The 12,462-nt window shown below is 36.1% G+C and overlaps 1 protein-coding gene across 10 annotated transcripts in view; it reads left to right on the top strand.

Annotated features, from left to right (window-relative positions):
• The first annotated feature begins 8,684 nt into the window (after positions 1-8,684).
• Positions 8,685-12,462, top strand: part of sqa (spaghetti-squash activator) — a 44,359-nt gene continuing 40,581 nt past the window's right edge. The window contains exons 1-2 of one of the 10 annotated variants that reach the window (XM_022834568.2): positions 8,685-8,806; positions 10,468-10,679. In XM_022834568.2, coding sequence (XP_022690303.1) covers positions 10,552-10,679 — 128 coding nt within the window. In that variant the 5' untranslated portion in view covers positions 8,685-8,806; positions 10,468-10,551. The other 9 variants (XM_022834571.2, XM_086968617.1, XM_022834567.2 and 6 more) reach the window with 9 other exon arrangements.

Raw genomic sequence — 12,462 nt, forward strand, 5'->3', positions numbered from 1 at the left:
CGAAACACACTAACGGCATAACGATAAAATAATATATTATTAATAATAATAAATAAAATAATATTCATAATTAATAATAACGGTAAAATATAATTGAGTATACTGATCGCTAGATTAGCAAAGCGTGAAGCAATAATAAGCCCCAGAACAAACTCTTCTCTCCCGCTACGTTCTCTAAGGCTATTTTTGGTACACCATGTTTCTACTTCGTTTGAAAACTAACTGTAGAGTATATGGCTGAAGAGAATGAGATTCCCAGAAAATGCACAAACGTTTACATTTTACGATCACATTTTTAAGACACTTAGCAAAATATTGAACGTCGAAAATATGGATTTAATAAATTCGTATGTTTGATGACGCAAAAACCATCCAACGGAATATAATAGCACGTGCTGGACTGCACCGCAGATTTCTATTCTGCATCAACTTTGTTATCAATTAAACTAATTTGATTTGTTGATATTACCCTCTGATGTAGGTTATGGTGTATATCAACAATTTTCCTGTTGCAATAACCCTGTCCAACTTAATCCAAGTTATTCCATGAGCCTGTTCTACAAGGGACAAATTTGATTCACGTTGCGTATCATCTACAATAAATTAGTTTGAATGCAGACCTACGCCTTAACGGTTGCGATTGTCTTAAAATAGATCCAGGAGCATAACTTTGTTATGCCGCGATAGCTATCCTGCAGCAACAATTTTGTCTCTTTGATTCAGTCGATACATGAATTTACTTCAGAAATCACTTTCTATTGCAAAAAGTCTTTACACGTGTTTTTTTTACAGGCACACAACAATTTCTTCATAAGTTTTGATTCTATACGTTGACGATATGTACCAAGTCTATTTCCAGCTAATTTGGTAGAAATCACAGTGGTTTTACAGGTAAAAACAGTGCAAAATCGAACAGTTCGTTTCAAACTTAGTGTTGCACCCAATCTTTTAATATTCACATAATTTCTGCGAATAATCTTTTAAAAATTTTCAAGAACCATTGAAAAAATCTTTATGAAAAAATAGTCTAACTAAATTAGCATTATGTTCCGTAAAAAAAAGTTGTACTTAACGCGTAACTCCTACCAGAATGAAACTCTAGAATCATCAAAATGTTGTATATATTCCATGAGACCTAACTGTATTTTAATTCCATTATCTCGCTTTACCGTTAGAGAGATCATGTTTTTACTTGATATCGGTGACCCCGTTGGCTTTGTATAGTTATTTTCCGCTAAATATTGATTACTCTGGTGATTCCGCTTTCTGAGTGGAAAAATCTAGTGATCTACTCGCAGTTAATACGTTAGTGCGCTACGTGCTACCTAAAGAAACTACTGAGCTTGCTTTCATTTGATTCTACAAAAACTATTTATCATTACTGGATAACAACCATCACATATGGTTGATATCCAATCAGCCATTTCGCAAATTAACAAGGTTACTATTACACGTCTTACGGAAAAAGGAGTACCTTCCCGAAAAAGCAAATTGTAATCACTCATATTTATTTAGATATAAACCATTTAGGTAAAAAATCACACATTTTATTGCTCAGTAGTAAAAATATAAAACATAAAAAATTACTCGAATCCATTTATGCGCCTACTTTGTATATCTAGTAAAATAAACAATTATCTAATATAACGTTTTCACCAATTTCTTACGATGGTTGAGCCAATCGTAAAAATGACCCATTTGTCTAAGGTTATGAAAACAAGAAACAATTCTTCAACGAAGCAGCATTACTTTCATCTTATGCACAGCTGACTTTAGGATAAAACCCAAGGAAAATCAAACCAATTTAACGAACCTATGGTAGACACACCCAGATAGATATAGACTTTGAGTTATATATTAAATGGACCTCCCCTTCTCATTTTAGTATTGATTTAATTAATTCAAATTCTTTATGTGTACCCAACTTTATGCAAACCTGAGTAAATAGCAATATAGGTAGCCCCCGCTAATATGATTTATTTCGCGTTATCACTTAACATATCCTTATACAGACCAACGCCATTTAGTTCCGATTCTCCTCGTATCGAAATGTTTAGAAAGTTTTATTGTTACCTTGCAGTTATCTCATTAACCCGCTGAAACATTTTGTGCATGTTACATCCAGCCTAATATAAATTATTGCTTTACAACTCACCCGTTGTTATCCCGTTGCAGTTTTCCTGTTGGAACACCATATTCTGTCGTTTTGTTCCAGAAGTGGTCGGTTGGCCTACTAGAATAGCTCCACTTCTTCATTAGAATGCCCCAGTAACCTCTTTACTTTTTTCAATTCATTCACTAACATATTGCATATATCCTGCTTCAGAGAAAAACTCAGCTTTCTTTGATATTTCCAGTACAAACATAAGCATGGAAAATTAATCTTCAGCCGTGCAATTTAAGAACTTGTTTAGTTCCGACTTCATGCCCTGCTACAATTAGTCCCGCTGTGCCAACAGAATGCTTTCATAATCCCGATACTTCGTGGCTTCCAGAAAAAAGTGCTCATCTATTTGAAGGAGATTAATCATATATACTAAGAAGGTTCATAAATCATTAATAATTTTCTAGATTAATTAGAAGAGCATCATGATTCCCATATAAGGAAGACGATCCGTTTGAAGAGAAATATTTGCGAAATCAAACAATATAAACTGTGACAGTTCATACTGTTGTAAAAATTATGAACCATATGGGTAAAAATTACGATTTAATTGCTGAAACGAAAGATATTGTAATATAGGAGATCTCGCCATATTTTGTAAAGTTTGAGAAATAAACATCTTTGCAACAATCTTCTTAGAAATTCTCAGTTGTTGTCAAGCCAAAAAAATATTAACTCTACGTTCAATGAGAAGAAACTCCACGTCAGTGCATTTACTTAGCCAATCGGCTCCACTTAGCGAAAAAAAAATTAGCCAATCTGACCACTCTAAGAGCCTGATTTAAGCACACACACATACACAAAGTTAATAATATGTTAGACGGATCCACAGCTTCACTTTGTGCCTTGTTTGTCGTTAATTCACCTAATCTAAAACAACAGATTTAGTACGCGTTAACAGTAATCTCGTTGCAATGATTCTTTCTCACCTTACCTGTTATTTTTCTCACCGGTCTGTTTTAGTATATGGTAAGGGCTCAGCTAAGTTTAGGTTTGTCTAGCTCATAATATGTTGATTTTTGATATATCTCTACAATCTGATCACAGGGCTGTTTTAGTGTTAACCGACTGACTTTGCTTCGATTGATGTATTGATTTTTTTGAGACCTCAATAAGGTTTAAGTTTTTTTATCTTATTTGTTTTCGTTAATGGATTATTACATGTATTATATTGAAGACACAAATATTTGATATACCCTCGTTGACATATTTATTCTCTTTCTGTAACTTTTTCAAGTTTTAACATCATCAAATGTTAAGCATTTCTCTCAGAAAAGGAGTTGGGGAATTTTTTGCTACATAGGTGAATTAATATTTATTTTAACATAAAACTTTTTTAATAAAACCATTTTAACTTAAAAACACCTATTTCACGTATAGGAACATGTATTGCATTTCTATCGGCTCACCAAGAAATATCGATTGACGTCAAGAAAAAGACCACTTAATTAAGTTCTCATTTTTGAAACGGCACTTTTGACCCGAAAACTGAAATTTAGGTGTATGGTCATATATAAAATTCCGATTCGACTCATCGAGAGGTTTCGATTAGTAGTAAGAAATACCTCCCTATATAGAAGTTTGTTTTTTTTCTAAGACTTTAGTCCCAATGACACACTTGCGTATTTTTTCATGTAGAAACATCTTTTAGAACTAGGGAAAGATGTATCCCTCGTTAGCTTGAAAGAAAGCTTGTTAAGAGAACAATTAACGGCACAGAGATAGTATCTTGAATAAAAAAAAATGCTCTTAATGTTTTGGTATTTCTGTCATAAAATCCCCCATTTTTTTTTTTAGAAAAAAATGGTTTTCCATTGCGTCATATCAGGAGCTGGAACTATCAAGAATTCGCAAAAACACCGTTTCTTCTCCTCTTGAAAAAATTCTCTCGAAACAAATTTTCATTTCATTGCCACAAGGCAGATGTCAGGTGTTTTTCTATTTTCAATCTAAAAGACCCACTTTTGGTATAGGCATATGTACAGAACTTTTACTCGCCTCATCAAAATCTACTAACTGGCAACGAAAAATCTCGCTTACTTACGAAACCATGTTAAATGTTTATCCAGATATCATATCAGAATTTTTCAATTGAAAGCTGGCGTTTGGGGTATAAGAACATGTTTAGCATTTTAATTTAGCTCATTAAAAACCTTCGGCGTATAAGAAGAAAGACCCCTATATTGACCTCCATGCTAGCTTTTGGCTGCCAATTTATCGGGGGAAAAAATTTGTAATGAAAATCCTACCAAAATGTAGCCATTACGACGTACTTATGGACATGTATTGAAAAAAAGAACGACGAAATGACGAAAATAAAAAATGCACCCCATTGTTGGACAGATATACAGACACTGCCAGCTGTAATCTCAGTTGTAATAAGTTTTATTATAATAAGAACCAAATTAACATCACACCCTTTAATAAACGAAAGAAACTAGTCGAAAAAAATATCCGCACAATTAAATGATATGAGCTGCGATGGGTCGTAAAGCATAAGTTATGACCCATCCGAATAAAGCTACTATTTTACAGTTAAATAGAAAACAAGTGAAATATTAAAAGTTACTCCTAACACCCATACTTCAGAATTCAAAAAACAAACGTCTTTCTAATATGTACGTTCTACAAATCTTTAGTGGTTTCAAGCAGATCATCAAAACGGGTAAATTTTCTTAAATGAACATTATTCTTTATGGAACAATTTCTCCTTGTAAAAAATACTTATTCAATCGCCGAATGCCCTATATATATATATATATATGGTTCAAATTTAAGTTACCAAATTTGCAAATGAATCACACTAGCATTACGCACTTCTATAAGAAAAAAAAGTTACCCTTCAATAAAATATTCGCACAGTTTAAAAAAATTACTGCAACGCTTCATATTTCGTCAACTACGAACTATCTTGGCAAAAACTACGATTTGGTTGCTGAAAAATAAGAGTATAAATAAACAAAAATCACATGTTACCTTTTTGTAAAGCTTAAAAACAAACACCCTTTCAATATCAGCCTTTCTCAACGGTAATTGCAAAAAATAACGAACTTGCCGAGATTAACATTACGCTCTAAATGAAAAACAAATTCTTCGAAATGAGGAAGAGAAGGTATCTTAAACGCATTTCCTCCTACCACGCAACTTTTTGACCCTGAAAAATCCAGGTACTTTCCGGGGTTAATCTGGGTTGAAAAAACATAAAATTTTAGTAAAGCGCTAAAACGCTATAAAAAAAAAAGAAATGTCTATTTCGCTAAAAAAAATATATTTCATCCATCTAAAAGTAAAATGCTAGGATATTTATAATAAAAATGACGCCGAATGGTGACCAGCTATTCCCTAGCAGCTTCTTCTATAAAATAACTTAAATACATGTTTATGCCACATCATTTTTACAAAAATATACATTTATTGATGATATATGAACATGGCTAATGCTGATAACCGTTTAATGCGGCCACTATAGCGCGGTGTTGTTTTCAAATGTGGAGAATGAGAAAGAAGTTGCTAGTTTTGCTTTATGATCAGCTAAACTAATATCCTCTATTGGGAAACATAAGGCTTCTTAGATACTAGACAAACTCAAAGGTTTTGCCCTGCGTTCGTTTGTTATTGGTTAATTCAACTAATCTCATTCGTTGATATGATACCTAGTCTAACGTAAATTTAGTCGAGTACAAATCAGCAGTTCTCCCGTTGCAGTAGCTTCTACGCACCTAACCCGTCAATATTTTATGCTAACGCATCAGTCCATTCTGATATGAACTAACTGAAGCGGCGTCACATCTGGTCTAGCATAAACTAAAGTTGGATCTCAGAGCTACGTCTTTACGGTTCTCCAGCTGCAATTCTACTACGAGTTCCGTTATTACACCACGGCTATATTGTTACATAAATTATATTTCTCCAGTTCTATAAATTGATTAGCAGCATTCATTTCATTTCCTTTAGAATGTTATGACAATCCTATTATTATTCTGCAGGTATTACATCGGCATATTCGAACTATGTATTTCTGTTATGCTAATTTAAAAGTTAATTATTCGGTTGCAGTAATTGTACGTTATTCATTGGGTCAGCTTCTGATTTTGTGTCGGTAACACGTGCAGCCATTTGACATGCCTGTTCCGATTTTGCAGGAATAAGTGAACTCGAATTCAAAATTTCAATATAAACCCAAGCAAATTTTACTTCATTTGTAAATGTAAAGGAAATCGCCAGCCATGCACGCAACGCGGCTCTGAAATCTTACCTTACGCAGACCCCATAGCTTCTTACGGTTACTTCCATTAAGTGCTGATGTAACGTCAATATGCTGTAAAATAAATTTATTTATTCCAAGACTTCCGCATTAAATTTATAGCTTATTTCGCAAATTTTGAAAAAACGATCAGCTTTCCGATACACAGCTTTCGCAATTTTTCGACGGCTGCCAAGCAAATCGTCAACTTGCCCTAATTAGCGTTACACTGCATAGAAAACGGAAATGATCCTTAAAAATGTATCAATCCAATCGAGAAATATGAACCATATATGGCCGTATTTCATCAACCATTTTGCAAATTAAACAGATAAGCACTACGTCCCCATATAAGATAAAGTAACTTTTCTCAGCCAAAAGTGTTCGCACAGTTGAAAAGTAAACTAAAGTAGTTGATATTTAATTAATTATAGACCGTCGCGGCAAAAATCACCATTTTTAGACTATATACTGAAAATATGAACTATTGAAAACTATTCTCCAAACCCAATTTTTGTAGAGCTTGTTAAAACAAACGACTTTGCGTATAAACCTTCAAGCAGTTTTCAATCATTGTCAAGCATATTGTAGAAAACAACGAACCTTCCTAAAATAACACTACTTTGCAGGATAAATCTATACTCAATAAAAAGAGGATAAGCGAACACTTAAGCACAGAATTTATTTTTTAGTAGTATAGACTGAAAAGGCCCGCGAATCTCGTCCCACACTAGCTTTGCCGTTGAGTTAGCTAATTTGATTCTTTGATATTACACCTGGTTGAATCTAAACCATATGCACATCAACTATTACCTTGTTAGAAGTGCTCCAGCTCATTTAACTCAGTAGCATTTTACAGTTATTGTATCGGCCTGTTCTGATGGACACGACTTGGGTCTACGTTAAAAACGACCTGACAAAGGTTATAGTTTATCTACAGGTCTACTCCAATTTGTGGCATTTCTTATGGTATTCTGCAACACCAACTCCGGTGTCCCGTTACAGGTATCCCGCTAAACGATTGATGATTAGTGTGCGGTGTTTAATATTGTGTCCACCAAAAAAAGAGTTCAAGAAATTGACAACGCACGTCAGTTAGATTGAAACATAAATAAAACTTCGGATAATCATTGAAGGACTGTCCGTCTCCTTAGAGGGACGGTATTCCCTAATGACACCGAACGAAGTCTTCTGAAATTAACAATTGTATTGTATAATATTTTCCTGGAAAATCTTTGCAAGTATGTTACTTTTGTATTGTGTGCAAATTAGACATGTCGACAGGTAATTGTATGTCATGAAATGCAACTTAACCTTAGATGCAAGGGAAATATGGTGCTTCATCTTTAAAGAAGTCTACAATGACGGCAAACCCTGCACATCATGCACATGTTGAATCCTTTATAGTCTAGAACTTTCATTATTATCGCGACGTTAGCGTTCACTGTTGTAGTGTTAACAGTATACTACGTTGCAGCAAATCGAAGAAGAAGAAGACGCCAGCAAGACGATACCATTTTCGACTCTACAGCGAATGAGCCTTATTATGTAACTACGAGTTTATTCTACGGGCCGAAAGCATTATTGTCCACGTAGGCTGAAAGTTTACTCTCAATATACCGTTCGAAAAGTTTAGCGGTAAAACTTGTGAGAACTATAGATCAATAATTAAGACCGATCGACCATACGCTTATATAGCGGACGCGCCTCAAATATTTGCCTCGAAAGTTATTGTCAAATCGAAGGCATAAATATATATGTGAATTGTACAGCTATTACGGAAATGACTCACCTTTTTATCTTAGCCACGACGTGACTTAGATCATCCCTGAAATCAGTTTATTTATTTCGATTATCTTCGGTAGCGGTATTCTGCTACATTGCTTGGCATAACGGTTCAGAACTTCATAATGACCGCAATTCTCTGCACTCTTCTTTCTTTTACCTTCGTGGTATATACATTTTAAAGTCAACAGTTACGCAAATACGCTTCCGTTCCACGTCCCTTTTTTACAAAAAATAGGGGCGAAGTCTTTTGTAGTTCACGAGCAGCGCCACGTAATAATTTTACAGGCTTCCCATAAAAAAGAAAATCACTTCAATACACTATATATATTATAACCTTGCAAGTAACGGTGGCAGCAAGCTAACAGATTAGACAACTGGCAATTATGATCTGGCCTCCGGAGTATAGAAGTGCATTCTGTGACTATCTTTGAACGGTGAAAGAACGTGAAAGCCCGTTAAAAGCAATAGTAGTCAAGCCATTTAAAAAGCCGCTGGGATCTATAAATGCAACCGCAACTTGTGTAACAATGCTATATCTTGTCTTTCTATAGGCTTCACCACCCTACGCAATCAACCGCCCTCCGTGACACACAAGGAGTGCGATTAAAGATGTATGTCTTGAGTCTTAAAATTGGCAGCTAAGAAACTAGATATTGCTAACGGTAACAACAGAATCTGTTCCCTGTAACAATTACTGTCGCATCGCAAATAGACAAAACATTCTCCTTTTCTATATCAATATAAAAAAGGAGAATGTATCTACCCTATATATACATATACATGTATATATATATCGTTTTAAGCTCGGTGCCTCTGAGTTGGCGCAATGTAGCTAGTGTAGGGCTGCCTCCTTCCTATCATTTATCTCGCGTTGTTCAGTTCCGCTATTTCACCTACACTCCGCCGCCTTTCTTATCGGCACTAGTTGGTAACCGACGAGCTCTATCAGATCTTGCGAGCCCTCCTTTGGTAGGAATGATCCGGCTCTAGAATCTACAGCACTATGAGCGGCTTTATCTAGTCGTTCGGGGTTAGGACTTTGCTTTCAAGCGGCATTTATGAACAGAGAGAGAGAGAGAGCACAGATCGTACAAGGAAAAGAGAACGGTAAAGAATAAGAAAGAGAAAAATAGTCAGCTTTCCCAGGCAGTGGCTGCTGTTTGCTCAACGAAACTGCGTAGCCTATCCAGCTGGGTCTCTACAACTGAAACTCAATAACAGCTCTCTGCGCACCCGCAAAAGAAATAGAGTTTAGTAGCTACTGATTAACTAATGTGTATTTCAACCAGAATCAGCAGAATTCACGGAAGGTGAGCACGCCTGAACACACAGTTCGGCCATCCATTTGCAGACCTTTTGGTAAGTGGAACTCTGCTAGCGGCAGCAATGTTTTAGCCTGTAGCACTAAGCCAATAATAACAAGCCTTTAGCTGCGAGCGCAGCATCAGCTTTTCTCCTTAAAACCTACATTGGTGCCGATGCTACTACTGGTGTGCGAGCAGCCGCTATCTGCTAGACTGCCATGGGACAACGATACACTGCCTCAAGAAGCGCCATGAACAAACAACCGAACGAATGGACTGTTGTGCTAAACAGGGTTGAGTTGGTGAGGTGGGTTATAAACCCATCAGGAGAAAGCGCGCCTTCGCACTTTAGTCGCTGTCGACTGCAACTGCTGTAGTGCAACCAATGCAGAATGAACTAGCAAAAAGGCCAGTAGGAAATACGCCTAGCTTGTGCTTTGATTTGCCTAAAATGCTAGTAGTATACCACGCACCTGATGCTGCTTGTAGCCACCGGTTTCATATCGATTACATGCGAGTTAACCGTGTTGGCCGAAAGCTATAAGTTGTTTTCGGTCAGACAGGTGGCAGCATATGCCTTGAATCTCTTACAGTGGATTGACCTGCCGAATAGCTGAAAAAGCTATAAAAACATTGCGGTTCTTTACGAAGGAGCACCTGATTCCCCTCAGCTGAAGAGCAAACGATATAAGTGAAACCTTTTCAACCAGAAAGTTTTTCCTCCACCGTCTCCCGATCTATCCTTAGTAGAGTGTATCGTCCCAAATATCTGAACCGCATGGTGTTCGCGAACAGCTGAATTTCCTGTTGCTCGAGTGGCTAACAATGGATCTGATTTGTAAATAGGTAGTCAAGTTTAGTTTCTCATAGAGCATTACCGATTCAACGATTTTCTTCAACCTTTCGCATTGTGTCCATGCAGTTTTATAGCTAGCCTGTGTCAACAATAATTCAACGCTGTTCTTCAGAGTCGCGGGAGATAAACTACTTAAGTACCGAACCAAGAAAGGAAGATTGGTATTTTGCAAAGCTCAGTCAAGGTGTTATTAAGAATGTCCGTGTTCGTTTCGGAGGTTGATGAGGAGGAGAGAAACGAGGCTCATTTTGAGAGAAGACATGTTACTATCAAGAAAGGCGAAGACCTTAAAGCGCTCTACAAACTCAACGAAGAGCTTGGGAGGTAAGGTAATTTTCAGTTATAGTTTTTAAGCACGTTTAAGGTTAACATGTATTTTTAAATTATTTGTCACCGTTTATGAGTATCGTAACTTCATCATTACCAATAAATCAAAGTACACCGTTTAACCATCATGTTGATAAAATATTTTCATTGTACCAGTTTTCAGCTCCGGCAATACAACATCAACACGTACGCTTCATGTATATCCAAAGTAGTCCTTGTACTGTAGTTGCAGGTTAATATAATTATCTTCCGCACATCAGATAAAAATCTTTTGAATTATATACACAGTTGTGATAAAGTTTAAAGTAGGCTTCATAAAACCACATAAATATCTCTTACCCTTTATCTTTACGCATTACGCTTTCTTCGTATCTTACGCATAATTAAGGAGATCGCGATCTAACTGATGACGCTGTCTTGGTCAACACATCTCTATGTTTTAACGTGTAAAATATGACGTGAAAAGATGCGAAGCGTACCTAATTTAAGAATAGGTTCATGTTTCAAGACTTACAAATGTTCGAACGTACAATCGATTTTCATTGCTCGTGTCTGTGAAGCATTACAGATAGTTACAAGTTCTTGGGCTCTCCAAGTCCTTTTTCTGCAAATCAATTCCTTGTTTTATGTCATCTTATATCGATCTTAAAATATTTAGTTAGGATAAGCTTAAATGTATAAAATTTCTGGACGTAATAAAATATGCATTCAACGTTTAACACTCAACAACGATCTTCCCAGATAGAGAAAAATTCAGCAAAACGCTATAGAAAACATCGCGCTGAACATTTTGGATTTTGAGCAAGCACAAGCCCGTTAACAGCTATCTTAGTAGAGCCGAAAAAAGGCTACAAAATCTAGATTGAGAAGCAAGCTTTTTCTTTTTCGTCTATTGGGAAGTTGCGCATTATGAATTTATGCTGCAGCGCTCTACAGTCATTAAGGCGTATTAGCAAGAAGGTTTAGGAGATTTGCATAGTGAGGTTTTCTAAAACGAGCCTAAGCTCGAGAAAAAGTCTTTTTCAAAACTTTTTCACTATGATCATGTACCGTCTCGCATATCACTACTAAAGTGCCTTTTGCAGTAAAAACTCAGTAAATGGAAAAGCTTCTTGCAAGATCAAGGACATCCAATTAAATAAGGGTAGGCCTAAGTTCTAGTGCTATGATCGGATTCCAAACTATTTTACCGATTGGAAAAACGGTGGCGCACGTGCGTCGAATTTGACGGGAATGATATTGGGGGGGATAGCTGGCACCTAAACAACTAAGGCATTATTGATATTGATTAATACGCTCAGTAAAAAGTAAAAGGATACAAATTCTCATTACTTTTCGGACCCTGTAATACATTTAATTTCTGTCAACAATTTCAACTACATCACAATCATTTGCGTGATCACACAGAACTTCTTTATTTTTAATTAATTTCGTGAAATACTTCAGGGCAGCGCTTTAACCTGTCATTTATACTAAGCAACGAAAAATCATTGTTTGCTGTAAAACATCGCTATTATCTACACCTCAATTGGTGGGGTCCCAATTAATTTATCTCGTTTACAAAAAGAAGATTGCCGAATATAGTTGGAGACAGCCTGTTATAACCCAGTGTTTCCATAAGCGAAGGCCTTGACTTTTATTGCAGAGGTTTATTTAAAAACATATGGTCTTTGTCCATGTTTTTTTAAATAAACCTCTGCAGTTTTTTTTTGTTGTATGGACAGAGGATAATAGTTCATGCAGCATTGGCTCGGTTTTTATGCCCACGGAACTCGCAAGA

This window comes from Varroa jacobsoni, unplaced genomic scaffold (assembly GCF_002532875.2).
Source record: "Varroa jacobsoni isolate VJ856 unplaced genomic scaffold, vjacob_1.0 scaffold_536, whole genome shotgun sequence".
Taxonomy (NCBI): Eukaryota; Metazoa; Arthropoda; class Arachnida; order Mesostigmata; family Varroidae; genus Varroa; species Varroa jacobsoni.